The sequence below is a fragment of the Hibiscus syriacus genome, unplaced genomic scaffold, assembly GCF_006381635.1.
Source record: "Hibiscus syriacus cultivar Baekdansim isolate YM2019G1 unplaced genomic scaffold, ASM638163v2 tig00111582_pilon, whole genome shotgun sequence".
In the NCBI taxonomy this organism is placed as follows: domain Eukaryota; kingdom Viridiplantae; phylum Streptophyta; class Magnoliopsida; order Malvales; family Malvaceae; genus Hibiscus; species Hibiscus syriacus.
In genome coordinates this window covers 9,325,032-9,347,526 of record NW_024063126.1, presented here as the reverse complement: position 1 = coordinate 9,347,526, position 22,495 = coordinate 9,325,032, and the positions used below count along the sequence as shown (strand labels likewise).

At 31.8% G+C, this 22,495-nt stretch overlaps 2 protein-coding genes across 2 annotated transcripts; one reads left to right on the top strand and one right to left on the bottom strand.

The window, feature by feature from the left end:
* Positions 1–7,288: 7,288 nt before the first annotated feature.
* Positions 7,289–11,448, bottom strand: LOC120165266. The gene is made up of 8 exons (XM_039174821.1): positions 11,367–11,448; positions 10,970–11,230; positions 8,767–10,841; positions 8,413–8,682; positions 8,214–8,294; positions 7,932–8,043; positions 7,776–7,842; positions 7,289–7,558 (listed from the first exon to the last, which is right to left on the bottom strand). The coding sequence occupies exons 1-8, from the start codon at positions 11,422–11,424 to the stop codon at positions 7,513–7,515; spliced, it is 2,970 nt and encodes a 989-aa protein (XP_039030752.1). The 5' UTR covers positions 11,425–11,448; the 3' UTR covers positions 7,289–7,512.
* A 9,810-nt stretch (positions 11,449–21,258) lies between these two features.
* On the top strand, positions 21,259–22,176 carry LOC120165425 (F-box/kelch-repeat protein At1g57790-like). The gene has a single exon (XM_039174944.1). The coding sequence runs from the start codon at positions 21,259–21,261 to the stop codon at positions 22,174–22,176; it is 918 nt and encodes a 305-aa protein (XP_039030875.1).
* The last annotated feature ends 319 nt before the right edge of the window (positions 22,177–22,495 follow it).

Sequence of the window (22,495 nt, the reverse complement as noted above, 5' to 3'; positions counted from 1 at the left end):
TAATAAATATTATAATATATTATATATTAAAAATATTAATAAATATATTTTAAATATGTTAATAATTAATATTTTTATTAAAATAAATCATATTAATATTAAATTTATAAAATAATATTATTTTTAGTATTTATGCTTTGAAGTAAAAAGTTTGAAAAATAATTTACGGAAAATTAACCGTAAGTCATTTTTTCAGAAAATACAAAGGAAATTTGTTGTCCAAGAAAATATTTTACATTGACCAATCTGTTTTCCTCCAACCAAACACTGAAAAGTGAGGAAAAATTTTTGTGAAAAATGTTTTACGTGAAACAAACGAACCCTTAATATGAATTGTATATAAAGTGTTAGAATAAAAAAATAAGTTTATTTTTGGGCCAGTGGTAACATCGTTTCTCTCCAACCAAGGAGGATTAGGTTCAAGCTTCCCCATCCTTTGTTTACATTATTTAATTTTCTTGCAATTATGTAGTGACACGTGTCAATATATGATTGGAAGATAAATTAATTGATTAAATAAATTAAAACTAATAAAAAAACCTTTAATCAGATGGTGATATGTGTTATTATATGATTATAAGATTAAATTCATTGACTAAATTGAAATTAGTACTAAATTAATAGAATGTGTAAACATTGAGGACTAAATGAATAATTATACCAATTGTTTTAACAGTCATGTCATACTCTCCGTTAAATATTAACGTTCGGTGGCTTTATTGAAGCATTTAAATAGTTAGATAATTTGATTGATTAAATCTAAATATCGACGGTCAAAATAAAAATGGACAATAATTTAATGGTCACCAGTGTATGTTACCCATATATTAAAACTATTATATCTGGTCACGGTGGAATAATGGGTAAAAGTATCTGTCATGCCAATCTATTATAGGGGCTATTAATTTAGTTCATCTACTATTAAATAGATCAATTTGGTCCCTCTATTATAGAGGGTGGCTCAAATTCATCGATCTACTATTATTAAATAGGGTCAACTACACGTTTAGCATCTAAACTATTTTGTCCTATTTTGGTCATAACTTTTCATTTGTTTCAAAATCATACCTAACGTTTACTTTTTGTTTTGTTTTGGTACATCACCGTTAAAAACTTAGCAAAACTATTACATCATGTCACTTTTTTATGGGTAAATTACATCATTCATCACTCAACTATCTTGTCACTCCTATTTTGGTCATTGCAGTTTAATTTTTTAAAATTTAATTACTTAACTTTCAAATTACTCCTAATTTAATCACTCTAACTTTCAAATTTATTTTTTTGTTTTAATTATATATTAATAAAACAATAATAATAAATGTCATGACACAAAAATTATTAATAAAATAAATTAGAGTGATTAAAACATGAGCAATTTGAAAGTTGAGTGATGAATGATATAATTTACCCATAAAAATTTCTACGTACAGCAGTTCCATTAAGTTTTTAATGGCGAGGTACCAAAACGAAACAAAAAGTAAAAATTAAGTATGATTTTGAAACAAATAATAGTTTAGATACTAAGCGTGTATTTTACCCTATTAAATATATCAATTTAATCTTTGTACTAGTACAAGAATCAAATAAGATCAACAATTTAAGAATTTAATGTTTATTATTTAAATTGATCGATTTAATGTTTATAATTTTTATTTTATATTAAAATTTAAGTAAAACAATATTATAAATAATAAGAAATATTGGAACAAATTATAAAATTCAGAAACAATTAGACTTCAATTTAGGATAAGATAAAAAAATTAAAGGACTAAATTGAATAAAAAGAAAATATGAGAGACTTGATGTGTTACACACACACACGCATATTATTTAGTTCAATAATAGAAAGATTATCTTGAATAGGTCTCTATGTTAAAATATGTTTTATAATATTTTGATATAACAAATTAAGGCAAACTGTTTTTGGACTTGATTGAATTTATTCAAAGTCCAATAAACTAGAATATGAGCAAAAACAATTTATCACGTATGAAGTATCAATACTGTTCTTACAATATCGATACTATATGAACAATACCGATATTGTTCATGTGGTACCGATACCAAAGGTAAGAGAAATATCAATACTCTCAAGGTAGTATCGATACTACCAGCTTGCTCAAATTCTAGAATGCAAAATAGGTACCGATACCCTAAGAGGTACCGATACTACTTTACATAGTAGTATCGATACCATAGGCATACTATCGATACCGTCAGGCCCAACGGCTAGTAATGGAAAGTTTTATTTAAATATTACAAAGGTAGTACCGATACTTCCTGTAGGAGTGTTTTATTAAATATTACAAAGGTAGTACCGATACTTCCTGTAGGAGTACCGATACTTCCTGTAGGAGTACTGATACCCTCTGTTCTGGGCAGTTTTATTTTGCAGAGAAAACATCCCCAAACGGCTAGAAATCATCCCCAACGGCTAGAAACGGTCACAAACACATTTCTACTTATAAATACAAGTTCAAGACACTTGAAGAAGGCTGGAATACCTATATAAGCAATCAAACACAAGAGAAAACCTTTTTCACTCTTTATTTTATTTTTCTTGTAAATATTGTGTTTTTGTGAGCTTTAATTTATAAACACCCTACCTTGTAGAGGTTTTCTTTGTTTACATTCTTTTCCTTTTAAAAGGGGTTTTTGGTTTTATTTTATCCAAGTGAAAAGGTCGGGAGTTGTAAAGGTTACTCTTGATCCTTGAAAAAGAAAGAACAAATTAGTGGATTTGTTGGAAAATCCTAAGTGAGGAGCTTAGGTAGTGGACGTAGACTTGGTTGATAAGTTGAACCATTATAAATTGTTGTACAAATTTCTCTTTCTTTTTACTACTTACTCCCTAAAACTTTAATTTGCCAATTCACCCCTCTTGGCAATATTTTCGGTTGTCAATTTGAGCTTCATCAATCCTAGCAATTGGTAATAGAGCTTGACTCATTAGAAGATTTAACAACCTTGAGACCATCCTTGAAGAAGCTCTATCAATTCCTAACGCAACTGAGTAGATGACTTCAACCTTCGACTCTTACTACATTGAAGACTCTCAACTAGACAACAAGCCACCTTATTTCAATGGAGCAAACTATGTCTATTGGAAGAATATGATGATGCTCTTCATTTAAGCCAACGATCAAAGCTATGAAAAATAGATTTTTCGTGATTGTTAATGGTTTGAAGGGATTTGGAGAAGTGATCCCTAATGAGAAGCTTGTGAAGAAGATGATCTACTCTCTTCCAAAGTCTTGGTAATCGAAGAAGACGACGATCATCGAAGCTAAGGACCTAAAGACTCTCACTCTTGATGAGCATATTGGTTTTCTTCTCACTCATGAGTTGATGGTAATGGAAGAAGAAGAAAATGAAGAGAAGAAAAACAACAAGATGAATGAGGTAGACATTGTCTTCAAATCCACCAACGAGAGCAATCAAGACTCAAGTGAAGAGGTGGATGAAGATGATGATGATGAAGAAGAGATGACCAAACTCTTCATAAGATCTTCTAAGGAAGTGAAGCATGAATCAAGCAAAAAGAAGTGTCCCCCGGTGTGTTTTAATTGTCGAAGAACGGGGCATGTCAAGTAGCCAACCTATGCCTTATGGCCATCAATGAAGATTCAATGGTAACTTTTAACTCTAGTGAATTAAATTCTTATTATTTTGATGAATTACAAGTTGCCTATGATGAATTGTATTTGGAATTTGAGACCGTGAATTTCAAATATAAGAAATTGGATTTTGAAAAACAAAATAAAATTTTGAAAAATCATTTTGAACTTTCAAAAATCAAAATCAATGATTTGGAAAAAGAAAATCTTGATTTGAAAGTTAAGCTTGAATGCTTAATAAAAGAAAAAGAAATAATTTATAAAATCAATTCATATATGTTAAAAATGGCAAAATGCTCACATTGACATTTCATGATCATTTGGAACATATTTGTCCTTTAAAGAAAGTAAAACATTTTAAAATTATACAAGTATGGGTTCCAAAGGGAACAAGGGACATTGAAACTAATGTTCAAGGATCCAAAGCAATTTGGATACCAAAATCCAAATAAAAGTCTCTTGTAGGATGATGAAAAAGTGAAGAAATTGAGATGCTCTAGCCACACTTGAAAAAGAATGAGTAACCTCTAAGCTTAATGCTTTTGTTTTTGATTAATTGGTTGCCTATTTAGTTTTAAGCATGCATGAGTTTTGATTTTAATGATTTTTCATAATTTTTAGTTCATCATAAAGAATTTTGGTCAAAATTGGTTTTAAATGTAAATGATATCTCTCTAACAATTGATATCAATTTTTCAAATGCTTTGTCTTTACAAATTTTAATTTTTGACCTTAATTTAAATGTTTATGCATGTGATTTATTGCAAAATGATATCTCTCTAACAATTGATATCAATTTTTCAAATGTATAACATTTTTAAATAGCTTTATGCACATGCACTTAATTTCAACAATTGGTATTGCATAAAGTTTATTAGATTTGGATATATTGAATTTCATGTGCTACTAACATGTTTGTTCATCTTTGTTCAAATTCAATTTCTTTTAAGTGTCAAGCTTTTACAAGTCAAATTTTTTGTTTGGAATGCTTTTATTAAGGGGGAGCTTTTGAAGAAGGTTGGAAAGCAATTAAACACATTCCAACTTATAAATACAAGTTCAAGACACTTGAAGAAGGTTGGAAAGCAATTAAACACGAGAAAAGTTTTTCACTCTTTATTTTATTTTTCTTGTAAATATTGTGTTTTTGTGAGCTTTAATTTGTAAACATCCTACCTTGTAGAGGTTTTCTTAGTGTACATTTTGGTTTTATCTTATCCAAGTGAAAAGATAGGGAGTTGTAAAGATTACTCTTGATCCTTGAAAAAGAAATAACAAATTAGTGGATTTGTTGGAAAATCCTAAGTGAGGAGCTTAGGTAGTGGATGTAGACTTGGTTGATAAGTCGAACTACTATAAATCGTTGTGAAAATTTCTCTTTCTTTTTACTCCTTACTCTTTAAAAATTTAATTTGCTAATTCACCCCTCTTGGCAATATTTTCGGTTGTCAATTTGAGTTTCATCAATCCTAACACTATATAAAAGAGAGGCTGAATAAATACAAACCCTATAATAGAGGGATCAGCATGTAATTAGCCTAGAATAATAACTGGCAGCCTTTAGGGAAAGAAAACCTCATAAAATCTTGGCTATCGCGATTGGCAGCTACAGCTGTTGTATGTGAAAGTTACATTAGCAGTGCCTTCAAATTTAATATCTTGAGAGGAAAGTTGGAATTATTACATTAGTGTTATTTTAAATATGAAACGGAATTGATGTATTTATTTTAATAAATGGTTATAATCAGATTTGGCTTATAAATTGTGTCAATAATTTATAAAACAAGTGGTTTAGAGCTCTTAGTTGAAATTTTCCTCTCTATTAGCATCCAGACACTTTCCTCTCTTAATTGATAAATCGTGTCAACAATTTATAATCAGATTTGGTTCGTTTATGTGTACGAAGAAACTTATTTATGGGATCATTTATCGACTCATTTATAAGCTCGTTTACTCGGCTCTCCCTTTTATTTTTTTTTTTACATTTTAAATATTTAGAAGATATGGATTAAATTGAATATAAAGTGAACTTTGGAGTTCAAACTATGAAGCTTAAGAAAATTAAGTACCAATGAAGTAATTTTATCATTTTCTTTGGTTTGCAAACAACATGATAAAAAGAGATATTGGTCGCTGAAGTTTAAAAATAACGTTAAACGAATTTGTTGATGAATTTTAATCGAACAAATATAAATACCTTAAAAAATAAATAAACGAATATAATATTAAAAATTTAAATGAACACGAAGTAAACATAAATATTTTAAAAAACAAACAAACAAACACAAATTCAACTTTATTCGTTCAAAGCGGATTCATTTACGAACGACTATAACTTCCCGAGGAGCAGAAAAGGCGTCACAAAAAGATTATTGAAAATGATAAAATAAAAATACGAAAGGAGAAAAATTCCATAAAAGATGAAGACTTAAGCTTTGTAAAGATAATAATATTTTTCAGAGTAAACCAAAAGTTTAGTATCTAACTATCATTTTTATTCCGTTTTAATTCTTTAACTATTTTTTTCAATATTATACTTAACTTTACACTTTGATTTCATTTTAGTAATCTACCTTTAAAAAATAACACAACTGCTGACGTATAATTTTTTCAATAGTGACGTGTCATTATCTTTTAGTGACACGCTAAAATCACCATTAATTTTTTAACGACGTGTAACTAAAAGAAAACTAAAATTAGACATTATACTATATAGAATAAAAAATTGAACTTTTTTTGTTGAAGTTTTATGTCATAAGGACAGTAATTTGGAATAATTATTGTAATACATTCGTATTGAATAAGATAAATAAAATTATGTATGTTATTTTATTTACTTGTTTATTGTGCATATTATAATCAAATCTGATATTGTATTTAAATCAATTAAGTGTAAAACAAATATCGACTTGACTACTAAATGATTTAATTAATTATAAATTGTATTATAAAGTTAATTAAAATACAAAAAATAACTTATATTAGTTGATAATCTAAATAAGTATTAAGCTTATAAAATTATTCTAATAAAATAATCCATAACTCTTTGGACTGACATCATATTGGATATGACCCAATCATAATTAAAATTTTAAAAATTTAATTGGGACGTTTGAAATGTAAAAAAATAAATAAATAGTTATTTAAGTTCTAAAATTCTAAAGTGAAGTAAAGCCATAATAAAACAAATATAAAAATGTTAAAAACCACACCAAAACATATATTAGAGTGCCTCAATTTTCTTTTGAAAATGCTATAATTGCCAACGGATTACCAAAATTTCAGCACATCCAAATTTCTACATTTCACCAAAATTTATATGGTTCATCAAAGTTTCTAGGGTAAACTACATGTTTAATACCTCAACTATCACTTTTGTTCAGTTTTAGTCACCCAACTATTTTTTCTTTCAAAATTATATCTAATATTACATTTTAATTTTATTTAAGTCACCCATCATTAAAAAAGTTAACAAAACTACTAACGTAACATTTATTTTATTTTTTTCAATGATGATGAACAATACCTTATGGTTACACGTCAACATCACCATTAATTTTTAAACAGCGAATGACCAAAATGAAACTAAAACTAAACGTTAAGAATGATTTTTGAAAAAAATAGTTGGGTGACCAAAACGGAATAAAAGTGATCGTTAGACTACTAAATGTGTTGTTTACCCAAGTTTCTAATGCCATACCATACTGCCAAAACATGCAACTGGATATCAAAATGTATAACCATCTACTTGACATTGTAACCTTTAATTTCTACCTGTTTAACAAAATATGTACCCCATCTACTTGACATTGTAACCAAAGATGATCCACTAATTTTAGTAAACTATTGTAGATCAACGTTCCCTTGAGCTTCCACTGTGTCTATTCCTCTCTCAGCTTGCTCTTTTCTCTTTCACAAATTTGGGGAAGAGTTGATGCCTGCAAGTGGAAAATGCAACATTATAACACAACAAAATATAACAACAAACTCTCTCCATTTACTGAGGCAAGTGAAGAAGAGTATAAAAACAGGGGGAAATCCTATGTCTATGGACTCATGCAATTCTTTCTTCCTGCGGCTTCTTATGGATTGGTTCATAGAGTATTAACATGTTCCTGCTGACTGGCTATTTCTTGCGAATTCGAATACATTTACCTCTCATATTCCAGTTTTTGGATGACAATCCCGTTCAACAGAAGCTCTGAACTATACACTGCTGCTCCTGCAGATTAAGTGAACATTTTCAATTACCACAAAGTAGAGTGATCATTTATTATAAAGAAATGGAACATAAAAATAATGTTTTAAAACCTTTCTCGAGTGACAGGGTACAGATTGCTAGATCTTGCTCAAAGGAAAGAATCAAGTGATCAACTTGAATCTTTTGATCTCTTGCTGCCATTTTCCGACTTGTCTCCACTACCTGAGGAACAATTCTCCGGAAGTCGTTACTTTATCATAGTGGTAAATCATATTGTCCTAAGATAACAAAGATGAAAGGAACAGAGACGAAGTTATATCGACAATATTTGAACACCACTAGTGATTGATAGCTGCAGGTCAGAGGTCACCGATGGAGGTAGGTACACATACCTCGCCTCCACTTGCTTTGACCAAGCTAGTAATCATCTCTTTGTTCGGTTTAACGTTTTGGGTGATGAAGACTTTTTTATCCTGTCAAGAGGTATTAGATGTTAGCATATAAGATATTCCGGTAACGTAAAAAGTGTTGGTAGCAACCAAATGAGATACTATCTGGTTTCGAATATATCAGCTATCATCAGATAATCACCTTTAGAAGTGGATATTGTCTTGCACAAGCCAATGAAACAGCCATATTAAAGCCGATTTCCTTCTCCTTCTTGGCATCCCTCAGGATGTACTTTTTCTCATTAAGTAAGCAACTCGTCTGTCCACAGCTGTCAAGCCATAGAGGTGTTACCACCGGTTTACCAACTGCAATGGCTTCCAACATGTTCCTTGTACGCACAAATTTGTCCGCTATGAAATGTGTGGCATCCATAGAACATGATGTGATAGAAATACCGAGTCGCGCAGAGATCTGACTAAAATAAAAGGACGTCAAATAACAATACAACTAAATATATGAGTCATCTTGCTGCTGAATAAGAAACAAATGCTACACCTTTTTCTGCTGCTTGATTACATCATCATCCAAATGCTGGCTAAACAGGACTCGAACATGTGCCAATCCTTTTCGTGTTCTAAAACCTGTGTGTGCAAAATCAGATATTAAGTCGGGAATACCTAGTCCCATAAGCTCTTTCAAAAGTGATGATTTTGGTAAGATTCTGTTGCAAGGTCTTCTTTGATAAACGTAATATCTATTGTTGAGTGATGCCATATCCACACTCTTTTTACAACTAAGCGTGATGTTGAATTCGGTACCAGAGGATTCAAGACTCTTTCTTGGTGATTCTCCAAAATTATGGTTCTTTAAACCATTGATAATTGATGTAGAATCCACAAAATCTAGCTTCCCAGTTTGGGCAGCCTTGGCTCCATCCAAGTCCTTAGCAGATATGCTTGTGACTGCTAAATCACTGTTTGTAACAACACATGCAACTTGTACACTACAGTTCTCTCTTGATAGAATTTCATCAGAACTATTTTCTAAAGAAAGCCGAGACAGGTTAGTTCCCATTTGTCCCTTCATGTAGAAGTTACTAGAATTGGTTTCACCATCTTCTGGGATTTTTTGACTTCTGACAGAATCCAGGTTCTGTTCTTCTGCGCCAACACTAGTGAATGAACCATGCATATTACTTTGTCCACTGGAATGGATTGGCACTTTACGAAGTGTTCTTTTTCCTTTGGGACAGTTCCATGAATCTAATCTTAATAACCTGGCTATAGAAGCCTCTTCCGGACAACTTTGTTGTTGTTCACTCGGTCGGCCATCAGAAGCTTCAATAGAGGCAAAAGAATGCAGCTGAGAGCATTTCTGCTTGCCACTCAATAACTTAGGTGGTGGATAAGCAGCCACTCTTTTCCTCTTTCTCTTATATGTCAACATGTTTTCCTCATTGACATTATTGGTCATCACAATTGATTTATCAACTTGGTCATTATTCTTTTTCACGGTAACTCCACCCTCTGAGTGCCTAGATTTATGAGTAACAGGTTCCCCCCGTGACAGTTGTTTCCCGAGCAAGGTTTGCTCATCAGGAATGGATGGACTCACATACATCCACTTTTTAAGGTTGTTACTGCTTACTGGTTCATCTACCTTAGATTGCTTGCACTTGTATCTATTTGGTTTTACTTTTTGACTCAACTTCTGATAATTATAGTTGCACGATGAACTAGAAATGTCCTTGTTAAATCTCCTAGCAGAGTGCTTTTTTCGAATAGACTCTTTTGCAACTTCTCCTGATTCACAGGCAGCAACTTTTGGAAGGGAATTCCACTGCAAATGGGTAGTACTCTTTGTTTCACCTTCCTGAAGATCTGTGAAGGTATTCTCTAGACCTTCACATGTATCACCAGAATTGCAACTAGGAGGGAGGCCGTAATATAAAGCCTCCATCGCTTCTGCAGCTATTTGGGTGCCAATACCAACATCAAATACGTCTGGTACGTCTCTTGCAGTAACACTGACTTCAAAATTTTCAGAAGATGATTTTGTTGGCATGAGCTCATCAAACTCCTTTAAATATCCATTTATAACATTCCCTTCTGATTCTTTTTCTATCCCGGTACTTGCTTCCGAACAATGATCCTTGAAAATTGAATGACTCGGACCTCTAATGTCATTGTGAAGGTGTACAAGCTCCTCTTCATGCTTGTTGCTTATGCTTCTTGACCCTTTATTATAAAGATCATGATGGCTGAAGTCTCCAAATTCAGAAGACACCAACCCTCTCTTGATAAAGGAGTCGGCCTCTGCTTGCCCACAACTCTCAAACCATTCAAAGGCTCCCATTTCTTTGACCGGAGATCCCCGCTTGATTATCTTAGCCAAACGTCGAGTTCCCTTTGCAGTGGAAACAAGAGGTGATTTAATCTTTGTTCTCTCTTCAACTCCTTGACACATATCCACAGTATTAAAGCTCAAGAAGTTATCCACAAAGGAAAGTGCAGTAGCTTGGGACGATTCTTTGGATTCCGGAGAACTGACATATTGCAACCTTCGAATCTCATGATCATCTTCTTGTTTTCCATCACTGCTATTATTATTCACCGAAGACAATTTCTTCCCTTCAATAAAAGCAACAAGAAATTATTTACTAATTCATACTATACACCAAAAGATTCAAACAAAACAATAACAAAAAGCAATCATATTGAATACATTTTTAAAAGAAAAAAACCAATGAAAAACTAACCTGCACCGAGTTGTTTGTCAATTGAATCAGCAGAATCTAAACATGGGATTCTACAACGTCCTTCATCCTCACTATCAAGCACAATTTCATTATGACCCATATCATCATCAGAATGATATTCATCCACTAATTCAGTGTGAAAGCAAACTTTCTCCAACTGGGTTTCATTTTCATTGATTGGACTATCAGGCACTACAGAATCATATAAAACGGAAGTTTTTTCATACCCATCTTCATCAAATTCTCCATCTTTATCACTTCCTAAATCATCATCAACAGGGTAAAAATCCATTTAGACCAAGTCTTATAGTAATTATTTTGATCAAACTTTTCTGGGAGATTAACGAGAAAGAAAAAGAAGCAACAATTGAAATATTAAAATGAAAAAAAGGATTACCAGATTGGGAGTGAGACTCAAAGAGAAGAGTGTCAGTGGGGTTAGGATGATAAGCCATTCCATGTGTTGGAACCGTCGTTAGTGTGGGTTTTTCGCAGTGATCAATGATAATTTGCCTTAAAAGCTCAAATTGCGTTTGGTCGACGGAATTAAGTCGAAATAAAAGATTATTAGAGAATATTATTGTGAATGTTGTATTTTGTGTTTGGTTGATTTAACAGAAATGTAATATTATCGTGTTTAGTTAAAGGAATAAAAGATTATTAGAATGTATATTTGATCAAATTGACCTTATTATATATTTGTATAATATTACAAATTATAAAATATTTATATATTTTCTTTAAAAAAATTAAATTCATAATATTTATATAATTTTTTTACAAAATTAAAAATATAAAAAAAGTTTAATGAAAGGATAATTTTTTTAACCCCTTAACTTCATATAAAATTTTAATTATAGATTTTTTTTGTAAATCTAAAATAATTTAAGGATAAATTTATAATTTAACCTTCGTAGAATTTTTATTATTCAATGACAGAAGAAAAATATTTTTGAAAAAAAATAAAAATTTAAAGGTATTTTAGTCCAAAACGCTGGTAATGTTACAATACCTAAGGGAATGGAGGTAATGACATTCCCGTTAATATACCCTAAAAATCTATTATTGGTAATAAAACATCACCGGAAATGAGATTCCCGATCAACCAAACATGAGAATGTAGAATTTCCATCCCATGAGAATCCCACAATCCTTGAAGCAAACACATGGGTAAAGATCATGAGGAGACAGAATACCACATTTTTAACCAACAAAAATAGTATTGCATTTATCCAAAAAAATAAATAAAAAAAATAGTATTGCAACTTTTTTTTGGGGGGGAAATTAAAAAATTAATACACCTAAAAATAGACTACGATGCCCACGTGTCTCCTTCTTATGCCTCCAAGCTAAAAACTATTGATTAAAAACAAAAACAAAGAAGGGCGTTCAAAGAATCGACCTCGGGACCTCTCGCACCCAAAGCGAGAATCATACCACTAGAACACCCACGTTGTCATACTTTCATAATAATAATATAAGACTAAATAAATAAGTTTTGTTTTCTACGAAATACTTTTAACCTAAAGTTTAAACCATAACGAAAACTGTAAAGCATACTATTTATAATTTATGTATTTATTGAATTCAATTTCAATGGAACATATATTATTTTGCGAAAGTGAAAATAAATTAAATATAATAATGACATAAAAAATTATGGTTATTACTTTTATTTTTAAAAATGCATCTATTTATTTAGTTGTTTAAGTCTTAATGTGAATGTTATTTTTTTAATAGAAGTTCTAGTCTTATTAAAAAAGAAAATATTTAAAATTACAGTAAATGTTTATAACTATCATTGTAAATTAAATATATGATTTGGATATTTTCCTATAATATTGACACAAAAAATTAGTCACTCTAGATCAAACACGGATCATACATGGAAAATATTAAAAATACAACCAAAATATTCGAACAAAAAAAATATACAAACAAATCTGACTAAATCGGAAAACAAACCATAAAAAGGGATTAAGCTATTGAAAAATCACTGAGAACCGTAGATCAGAGCTGAGCATCTTGAGAAATTATCCACGAATGCAAAACCGCGTACCCAAATTCAATCCGAGTGTCCAAAACAGGGAATATCAACATGATTACAAATAAACACAATCTTGATCAATCGTGACGTCATCAAATCTAACCCTGAGAAAACATAAAATAAAAAGAGTGGCCAAACGACCGAGAAAGAAGATGAAAAACGTGTCACAAAGACAGAGAAAAAATCTATCCCGACCTGATTTGATATCGCATTATCCTATACTTTTACACTAATCTCATAATTTTTCACCTAATCTTAAATTTTCTCATCAACCAAATGAAGTCACCAATATTTAAATTTCGAGAAAAAAATAAAGAAGCAAAACATGATCAAAAAGTTTATCTGATTAGAAGAGAAAAAAATAAAAATAATTAAAAGATAAATTAAAAAAAATATTAGAATAAAACATATGTTCCTGCATGTTTACGAATTACCAAAAGATAAACTAAAAACCAGATTAAAGGAGAAAAAACACAAATATAACAGATTAAAAAGCCTATAGTTTGAATTTTGAAAGATGGAACAAAAGCATATATTTCATTTTTTAAAATAAAAATTAGTATAAAGATTTCAAATAATCCCCCTGAAATAGTGGAGTGTTGATGGTAATTTGGCCTCGTTGGTTGTAGGTGGTTATCTCCTTGTTTAGGAGGAGAGTCATGACTGGTGAGATAACAGTCGTTGATTGGTGTTTATCTGTGAGAGAGACAAAAGCATAGAGGTGGAAGATGGGAGTGAAGGAGGAAAAGTGGAGAACCCCATCCATCAAGTGTGGTTAAGAGATATTTATAGTGACCTTAATTGATGGTGTCAGACATCAATTAATTTGTGAATACTCGTAGGTCAGTAGGTTAAATAGATATGGTTATCAGATCTTTGATTTCACTCTAGTAGATCACGTGAGCCTCTTAGAGGGCTCTTGTCTATGCATTGAGGAAAAGTGGAGAAACCCCATCCATCAAGTGTGGTTAAGAGATATTTATAGTGACCTTAATTGATGGTGTCAGACATCAATTAATTGTGAATACTCGTAGGTCAGTAGGTTAAATAGATATGGTTATCAGATCTTTGATTTCACTCTAGTAGATCACGTGAGCCTCTTAGAGGGCTCTTGTCTATGCATTGTAGCTGGCTTGGAGGATATGATGCTCTTGTGCTTAGAGGATATGGAATTCCTTGGAAGTTTTGGTAAGTGAATTGGAAGTTTCGGTAAGTGAAGGATTCTATCCTAAAGTCTCGATTAACGGAGAGTTGGCAGTTTCTGGAGGTGACATTCGAAGGTATAACAACTTGTCCCCCTTTAGTCGAGGAAATATAATAAAGTGGCTTGAATCGAGGCGTGTGTTCGAAGATATCCATCGCATTCATGGGGCTGATTTTATACTATACTTTTTTCGATTATGCCAGGTCAATTTGTCTAGCTATTATTTTCACGGTTTGTCGTTTGAGCGAGTCTAAATCTTGTCTTTATTCGTGGAGAGTTCAATATGTTAAGTGGAAGGAAACCTCCGAAGGTATAATATTGAGTATAACAGCTGGAACTGAAATTAGAAAGCAAAACTTAGAAGAGGAAAGTTGTTCCTACGATTACCATATCCGTGACTATATAGTCAAATCACGAGATTTCTTATCTAAAAATAAACGCGTCGATTATCAGTTATCAACCACCGAAGGCTCCGAAGTAGACTGGCCATTTCGGGATAACATGGATCGAACAGCCGATTGCTCGGACGAAGGATCCATATCCGACGAGGATAGTCTCATTGAAATCTTACTTACGGGGGGACATTACGTAAAGCACAAAGAAGACCAGCCAAATAATTACCAGACTTCATACCGGAATCCATTTTCCAGCAACAGAGTTCAGCGAAGCTTCTAGTAGAGTTGAACAACAAGAATGAAGATGAAAACCTGGTTGACATTGGCATATACATGGGATCCATCAAGTGTTCAATGTTTGAGATTGAAGCTGAATTAAGATGATGATATTTTACATTTCTATTTCCAAATGTTCCAACTTCTTTTCTTTATTGAACCCTATGAATTTGGTGTAACTTTTTTACAAAAGTAATATTAATTAGATCAAACCTAAGAGGGTTGATTGTTAAGTAAAAATTCGGCTTCAGGCATGTGAAAGGACACTGTCCTTGAGGTTTATTTCGAAGCCCTCAGGATTCAACAAGCCTTTCTAAGAAATAAGAACATAGGATCAGAAGCAAGAGGGGGGAAAATACTGTTTTCACGTATCTCCAAAATAAAAACACGTTGATTACTGCCATGAATTCTTCCACCAAAATAGGATAAAATTTTAACAAATTTGAATTTGAAAATAGTAGAAAGAAAACAAGTCAAAGCTATTTTTATGGCAACTAATTTAACTCTCTCTAGACAAGCTAAAATAAATTAAAAAATATATATTTTAACAGTCCAAGAATATGAGAATTATTTTGTAATATATGTTTATGATTATTTTACAACAATCTCTCACATATTACAAAAGAAATTCTCAGATTATATGTTGGGTTAAAAAATAAAGGTGTAATTTTCGAATCTGGTCTCTAATGGACTACGAACTAGAACTAGATAAGTATGACAAATACACAGAGTAGGTAGTGAAACAAGTTTCTGTGAACTAAAAACTCCCGTTGTATATTGGTTTCTTACATATCACATTACACTCGCACAATTCTGTTGCTTAACGCTGTTTTACGTTAACAGGCCATGCGTGTGCCTGGTTTTTCCACGAGTGCTCTAAAGATTTTGTCATATTCTCATAGGAGCGGCCTCACCCCATACTCGTATAATTAATGCTAAAAGAATCAATATATGACTTGTTACCTATATGAACCTCTTTCTTGGGTTCTCCAATCAATGGTTGGATTTCTGTCATTATTGATTTCAAATTAGCTCAAGTCTCATTCCCCTCGATGTTCCATATATTAGTTTTCTCCCTAAAAGTTTGGTTAGGGGATCGGCCAGATTCAGTTCTGACTTCACATAACCAATGGAAATTATTCCATCCTTCGATAGCTGCTTCACAACGTCATGTCTATTTTTACCATTAAATGTTTTATTTTTTTTTCTATAGGTATTGCCGCTTGGCAATCACAATACATAGATACGGAAGATTTTGGTTTTATTCCCAAAGGAATATTAGCCAAGAAATTTCTTAGCCACTCAGCCTCATTACCAGTCAACTCTAAAGCAACTAATTCAGACTCCATTGTTGATTTAGCAATGATAGTTTATTTTGTTGATTTCCATGATACTGTACCACCTCCTAAGGTGAACACGTATCCACTAGTGGACTTTGTCTAATCTGAATCTGAAATCCATTTTGTATCGCTGTAACCTTTCAGTACAGCGGGAAATCGACTGTAACAAACACCATAATTAATTGTACCTCTCAAGTATTTCATTTATCTGACTATTGCAGTCCAATGATCATTACTGGGACTATGTGTATACCTGCTCAGTCTACCCACAACATATTCTATGCAAGGACGAGAGAAATTCATCAAATGCAACAGACTCTCAATAATCTGTGCATATTCAGATTGAGCTACTAGATCACCTCTATTTTTCTTTGAGTGTTAGCATCATAAGGGTTACTCACAGGTGATACATCAAAAAGTATCCATACTTTTTTAGAAGTTCTTCAACACAATGTTCTTGAGAAATCATGATGCAATTCTCTTTCCTTATGATTTTAACTCCCGATATTACATTTGCTTCACCCATATCTTTCATATCAAATTTAAAAGCCAGGAGCATTTTCGGTTTTATGAATGATATCAAGGTTAGTTCCAAAAATAAGCATGTCATTCACATACAAACAAATAATCACACACTCGTTATTCGAGCATTTGGTATACACACCTCTATCAACTTCAACAGAGGAGAAATCATATGAAATCAAAACACTATTAAATTTCTCATGCCATTGTTTGGGAGCTTGTTTTAAACTATATAAAGATTTAGTAAGTTTACAAACTTTATTTTTCTGACCACTAATAATATAACCTTCAGGTTACACCATGTAAATTTCTTCTTCCAAGTCACCATGTAAAAAAAGTAGTTTTAACGTCCATTTGGTGTACAAAAAGTTTATAAATTGAAGCCAGTGCTATTATAATTCGTATAGAAGCAATAGGATTATATTTCCTTTTAAAAATCCATTTACAACCAATAAGTTTGGCACCCGGAGGTAAATCAACTAAAATCCAAGTCTTGTTTTGTAAAATTGAATCAATTTTAGTTTAATTGCTTCTTTCCAAAGTGGTGCATCAGAAATAGCTTTAGAAAATGTTAACGGATCATCGTCAACAAGGAAAGCGTAGAAATCATATCCAAAGGAAGTAGTTTTCCTTTGCCTCTTACTCCTTAAATCCTCAAAAGAATTTTCATATTCACTTTGTTATGGTTCATTAAAACTAGAAGTGTTATTTGGAATAGCATGACAAGTTTGTGCTAATTTCAAAGGAAACACATTCTCAAAAAATTCAGCATTCTTTGTTTTAATAATAGTGTTATGATCAAGTACGTCACTTCTTAAAACAAGAAATCTATAGGCAACACTATGTTCAGCATAACCTATGAACATGCAATCTGAAGTTTTAGAATCAATTTTCCTCTTTTTAAAATCCGACAACATGACTTTAGCAGGGCACCCCCACACTTTTAATTATTTAAGGTTAGGGAATAGCCTTTCCATAATTCATATGGTGTTTTACCAGTCTTTTTATAAAGTATTTTATTTTGTAAATGACACGCAGATAACAATGCTTCACCCCATAAATTATCAGGTGCAAAGGAACTAATAAGCATATCATTCATCATTTCTTTTAAGGGTTCTATATTTTCGTTCAGTAACACCATATGATTGAGGTGAATAAGGAGTTGTTTCATGGATTATACCTTCCTTTTCACAAAAATCATTGTAAAAAACATATTCACCACCTCTATCTGATTTAACTCTCTTAATTCTTTTATTTATCTGATTTTTAGCTTCAGCTTTATAAATTAGAAACATGTTAAAGGCTTCATCTTTGTTTCTGAGCAAATAGACTTTAGTATATCTTGAATAATCATTTATAAAAGTTACATAATAATTTTTGCCACCTCTAGTCATGGTTTGTTTCAAGTCTCCTAAATTAGCGTAAATTAAATCAAGTAATTCGGTCTCCCTATGAACAAGACGATAAGATTTGTTATTCAATATAGACTCAACCTAGGTTTTACATTTATCAAAGCATTCATTATTAAACCCAGATATTAAACCCAATAATCGCATTTTCTAAATATAAGAAATACTTACATGTCATAATCTTGCATGCCATTTATCAATCGAATCAACCAAGTAAGCCAAAGAATAAGATGCATCATTAATATTTTCAGAAACATTCAGCACAAAAAATCCCTAGTTCCAATAACCTTTCTCAATGAAAACATTGTTCTTAGTAATTACTAGCTTATCAGATTCGAAAGAAATTTTCACCCCAGCCTTAATCAAGAGAGAAACCGGAATCAAGTTCATCCTGATATTATGTACATATAGTACATCAGTTAACTCCAATGTCTTTCCAGATGTGAGTTTCAATGCTACTTTTCCTTTTCGAAGCACTTTGGCTTTGCGAGAATCAGCAAGATAGATCATCTTATTTTCATCCCCTACATATGTAGGAGAGGAAAAGGTATTTCTATCAGCAAAATTTGCTTTGTAGCACCAGAGTCTACCACCTAATCTTTCACACCGGCAACAGAATGAGCTTGAGAAATCAGAACAATTATTATGTCATCTTCTTCAACCAAGTTAACCCTTGGCTGAGGAGGATTATTCTTTTTTGCTCTCTTTCTGCATTGATGAGCATGATGACCTGGTTTTCCACATACATAACAATCACCTTCTTCTTGAAGGCATGGTTAGTATAGCTTTTTCAAAACTGGTGACCAAAATAAGATGAATCAAAAATAGAAGTGACCTTGAGTTCAGTTTACTCAAAATAATATAATGACCTAAAAACTGATCGGTTTTGTTTTTTTATTACATTTTTTGGGTCTTATATGAAGATGCCCACGTGTCTCCGTTTTATGCCTCCAAGCTATAAAAAATATTATTAAAAATAAAAAAGGGGCGTTCCGAGAATCGAACTCAATACCTCTCGCACCCAAAGCGAGAATAATACCACTAGACAACTTTGTTTTCATATCACAGTAAAAAGTTTGTATTGTATGCATAATATTTATTTTCAAGGAAAATACTTTATACATAAAGATTAAATTTTAACGGAAAATGTAAAGCATACCATTTATAATTTAAAATGTATTTAATTGAATTAAATTTGAATAGGTGAAAGTGCAAAATAAATTTATTTAATTGTTTGAATCTTGGTTTGAATATTATCGTTAATATTATAATATATTGGAGGACATGTTTTTAGTATGTTGAAAGGAATCATTATTGTTTTATGAGGGTCATGGGTTTGAGAACCAACAATCACATTAGAATATATATTATTTTATAATCATTTTAGATTAAGCCAAAACAAATTTACAAAGTATAATAAGGTGGTATAAGTAATTTTTTTGTCATCTTAATTTCAACCCGGCTTTTGGTTATATTTCAATAATCCTAATTTCATGCTGAATTTCGAGGTGAAAATCTATTCTAACCTGATTTAATCTCATATTTTTTACGCTTTTACATAAATCTTAATATTTTTTTCATTTAGTTCCAAAAATTCTCACCAACTAAACAAAATTACTAACATTCAAACCTCCTCTTAAAAATTAACAATCTTTACCAATACCTAAATATAATGGAAAACAGCAACAACAAAAGAAAATCGAGAAAAAAAATAAAGAAACAAAACATGATAAAAAAAAGTTTATCATATTACAGGATAAAAAAAATAAATTAACTAAAAGATAAATTCAATAATATTAGAATGACTCATATGCTCCAATTTTTTGATTTGTGGATGAGAAAAGTTCGAATAATTTAAAGCATTATACAAATAATATATATTTATTCCGATAAACTATTCACTCAATATTAAGATAATTTTTAACTCTATACATGAAATTTAACCCCAATTTTTAATTTGATACTTGAATAAAAATTGTACTTATATATATGCATTTTGATTCAAATGCAAACATAAAACTTTGATTCAAGTGTAGACTCTTAAATAAATATATTAAATTTTTTATACTGAATAAATGTAATTATTTATATATAAAATATATTTAAAATATAAAATGATGTTGTATCGATAATGATGTTACCGACATGTGAAAATTAAGGGTAAAGTACATAAATAGTCCCTCAACTATAGGGTATTGCTTAGTTGAGTCCTATTACTATTGAAAGTTATAAAATGATCTTCTGATTATTCATATGTCCTAATCTTGTCCCTTTTCTTTAAAAATCAACGACATTATGAATAGTATGTTAATCTGCTGACTAGATATGATAAAATATGATCTTAAAATATCAAGTGACTTTACAGTTGAAACAATTCTGGGATCAGATTTTATCATATCTAGTTAGAATGTTAACATCTAGCTCAGACGATCATAAATTTTTTAATAGAAAATCCTGAGTTTGGAACATATGAAAAATCAAGTGACCATTTTTATATTTGAGATCCTAAAATCTCAAACGACTATACACTTGAAACAGTTCGAAGATCATATTTTATCATATTTCACTTGAAATATATGAATAGACGAGTGATCATTTTGTAACTATTAATAGCCGAGAGACTCAATAAAGCAATGCCCTATAATCGAGAGACTATTTTATAGTTTTAATAGTTAGGAGATTCAACAAAATAGTATCCTATAGTTGGGGGACCATTTGTGTACTTTACCCTGAAATTAATTAAACTTAAAATTTTCACATACAAGATTACATGCTTTAATTAAAAGAGAGGAAAGGATTGAGTTATTGTTGAAAAGGAGACCTTAGTTGAAAGAAACTCTCGTGAGGGTAGGGTTTCTTTGCTTAAAACATTAATATTCTTCTTCTTCAGAATCCATCCTCATATTCATGTTTTCCATGGCGAATTCTTCAGCCCAGAATCAATGTCTAAGGTATTATAATCCCAGAACTCCATTACTTTCTTACTTCATCTTTATGAACTATGATAAAAATATCTGAACACCTCATGTTTTTGTTTGATTTGATGTTTGGATGAAGGGTTTTTTGAAAAATTAGCTATAATTTATACTGATGAACATGAAATATACAATTGTCTCCAGGTTAGTGAAACGTGACCAGATGTCAAAGAGGGAATGGACTGATCTTCCTATTCTATCATCCATTGCTGACCGTTTAGCCTTAAACGAGCTTATCAGATTCCGAGCCGTCTGCAAGGACTGGCACGCGGCCTCTTCCGCTGCCTCCGACAAGGTCGAAGCCTTACCGGATCATGAGCCGTGGTTCATATTATACGGCGATGATAATTCTACATGCACATTGGTTACTGAATATTCCACTAAGAAACACGCCATTGATATCCCAGAACTGAACGGAACAACCTGCCTAGCATCGAGCCAAGGGTGGCTCCTACTATTCCGTGAAGGTTCGATGTTCTTCCTTTGCGTTTTGTCCCGTGCCAAAATTGACATTCCGGAGATGTTCCCTCACTCGATAATCTCCAACCACGTAGCGTTCTTTTCGGCTCCACCGACGTCGAACGACTGCGTGGTGTCCGTCCTTAGACAAACTGAAACCGAAGTTGAATTGTATGTGATACGTCGCGGAGCCACTTCTTGGACCAAGCACAAACTCGCATCCACAATCTGCAGGAACATAAAACACGCGGCTTTCCTTAAAGGCGAGTTTTACTTCATAGACGACTGGTATTCGATGGTGTTTTTTGAGATCGAGACGTCGAAGTTGTGCCACGGGAGAGTAGTTTGTACTGAATCGGAAACGGGTTTAAGATTCAGCCAGGTGGGTGAGAAGAATAAGTTGAAGGAACGATTGGCATCGGATGATATGTCTCAAGTCTCAATTTGTGGGACGGTTATCTCTTGTGACAATGCTCGTAGGAATAGGATAGTGCCATATGAAAACAGTAGGGTTTGTAAGAAACAAGGTGCATGGTTTCAACCCAGGTTCCATCAGATTACCCAAAACCAAAGCTGGTGACACCGTTTCTTTAGTTAGGGTTTATTATATTCTTTTTATTTTATGATATTAGGACTAGTTTTTCATATGCTATGGTGAACTTTTAAATTTGTTGCATTGTTTCTATTGTTTTTTCAACTATTTTGGTTTTTATTTTCTTGGAATGTTGCTATAATAATTGTGTCGGGACGAAAACGGTTCTCGACACATACACCCTCCTCTATAATAATTGTTTTTACCTCAATTTTCATTATCAATTTAATGAGCAAACAAGATAGACACAAGCATTCCACTCAAAGCTCTTTAATTTTACAATCATCGATAACTCAACCCGTACCAG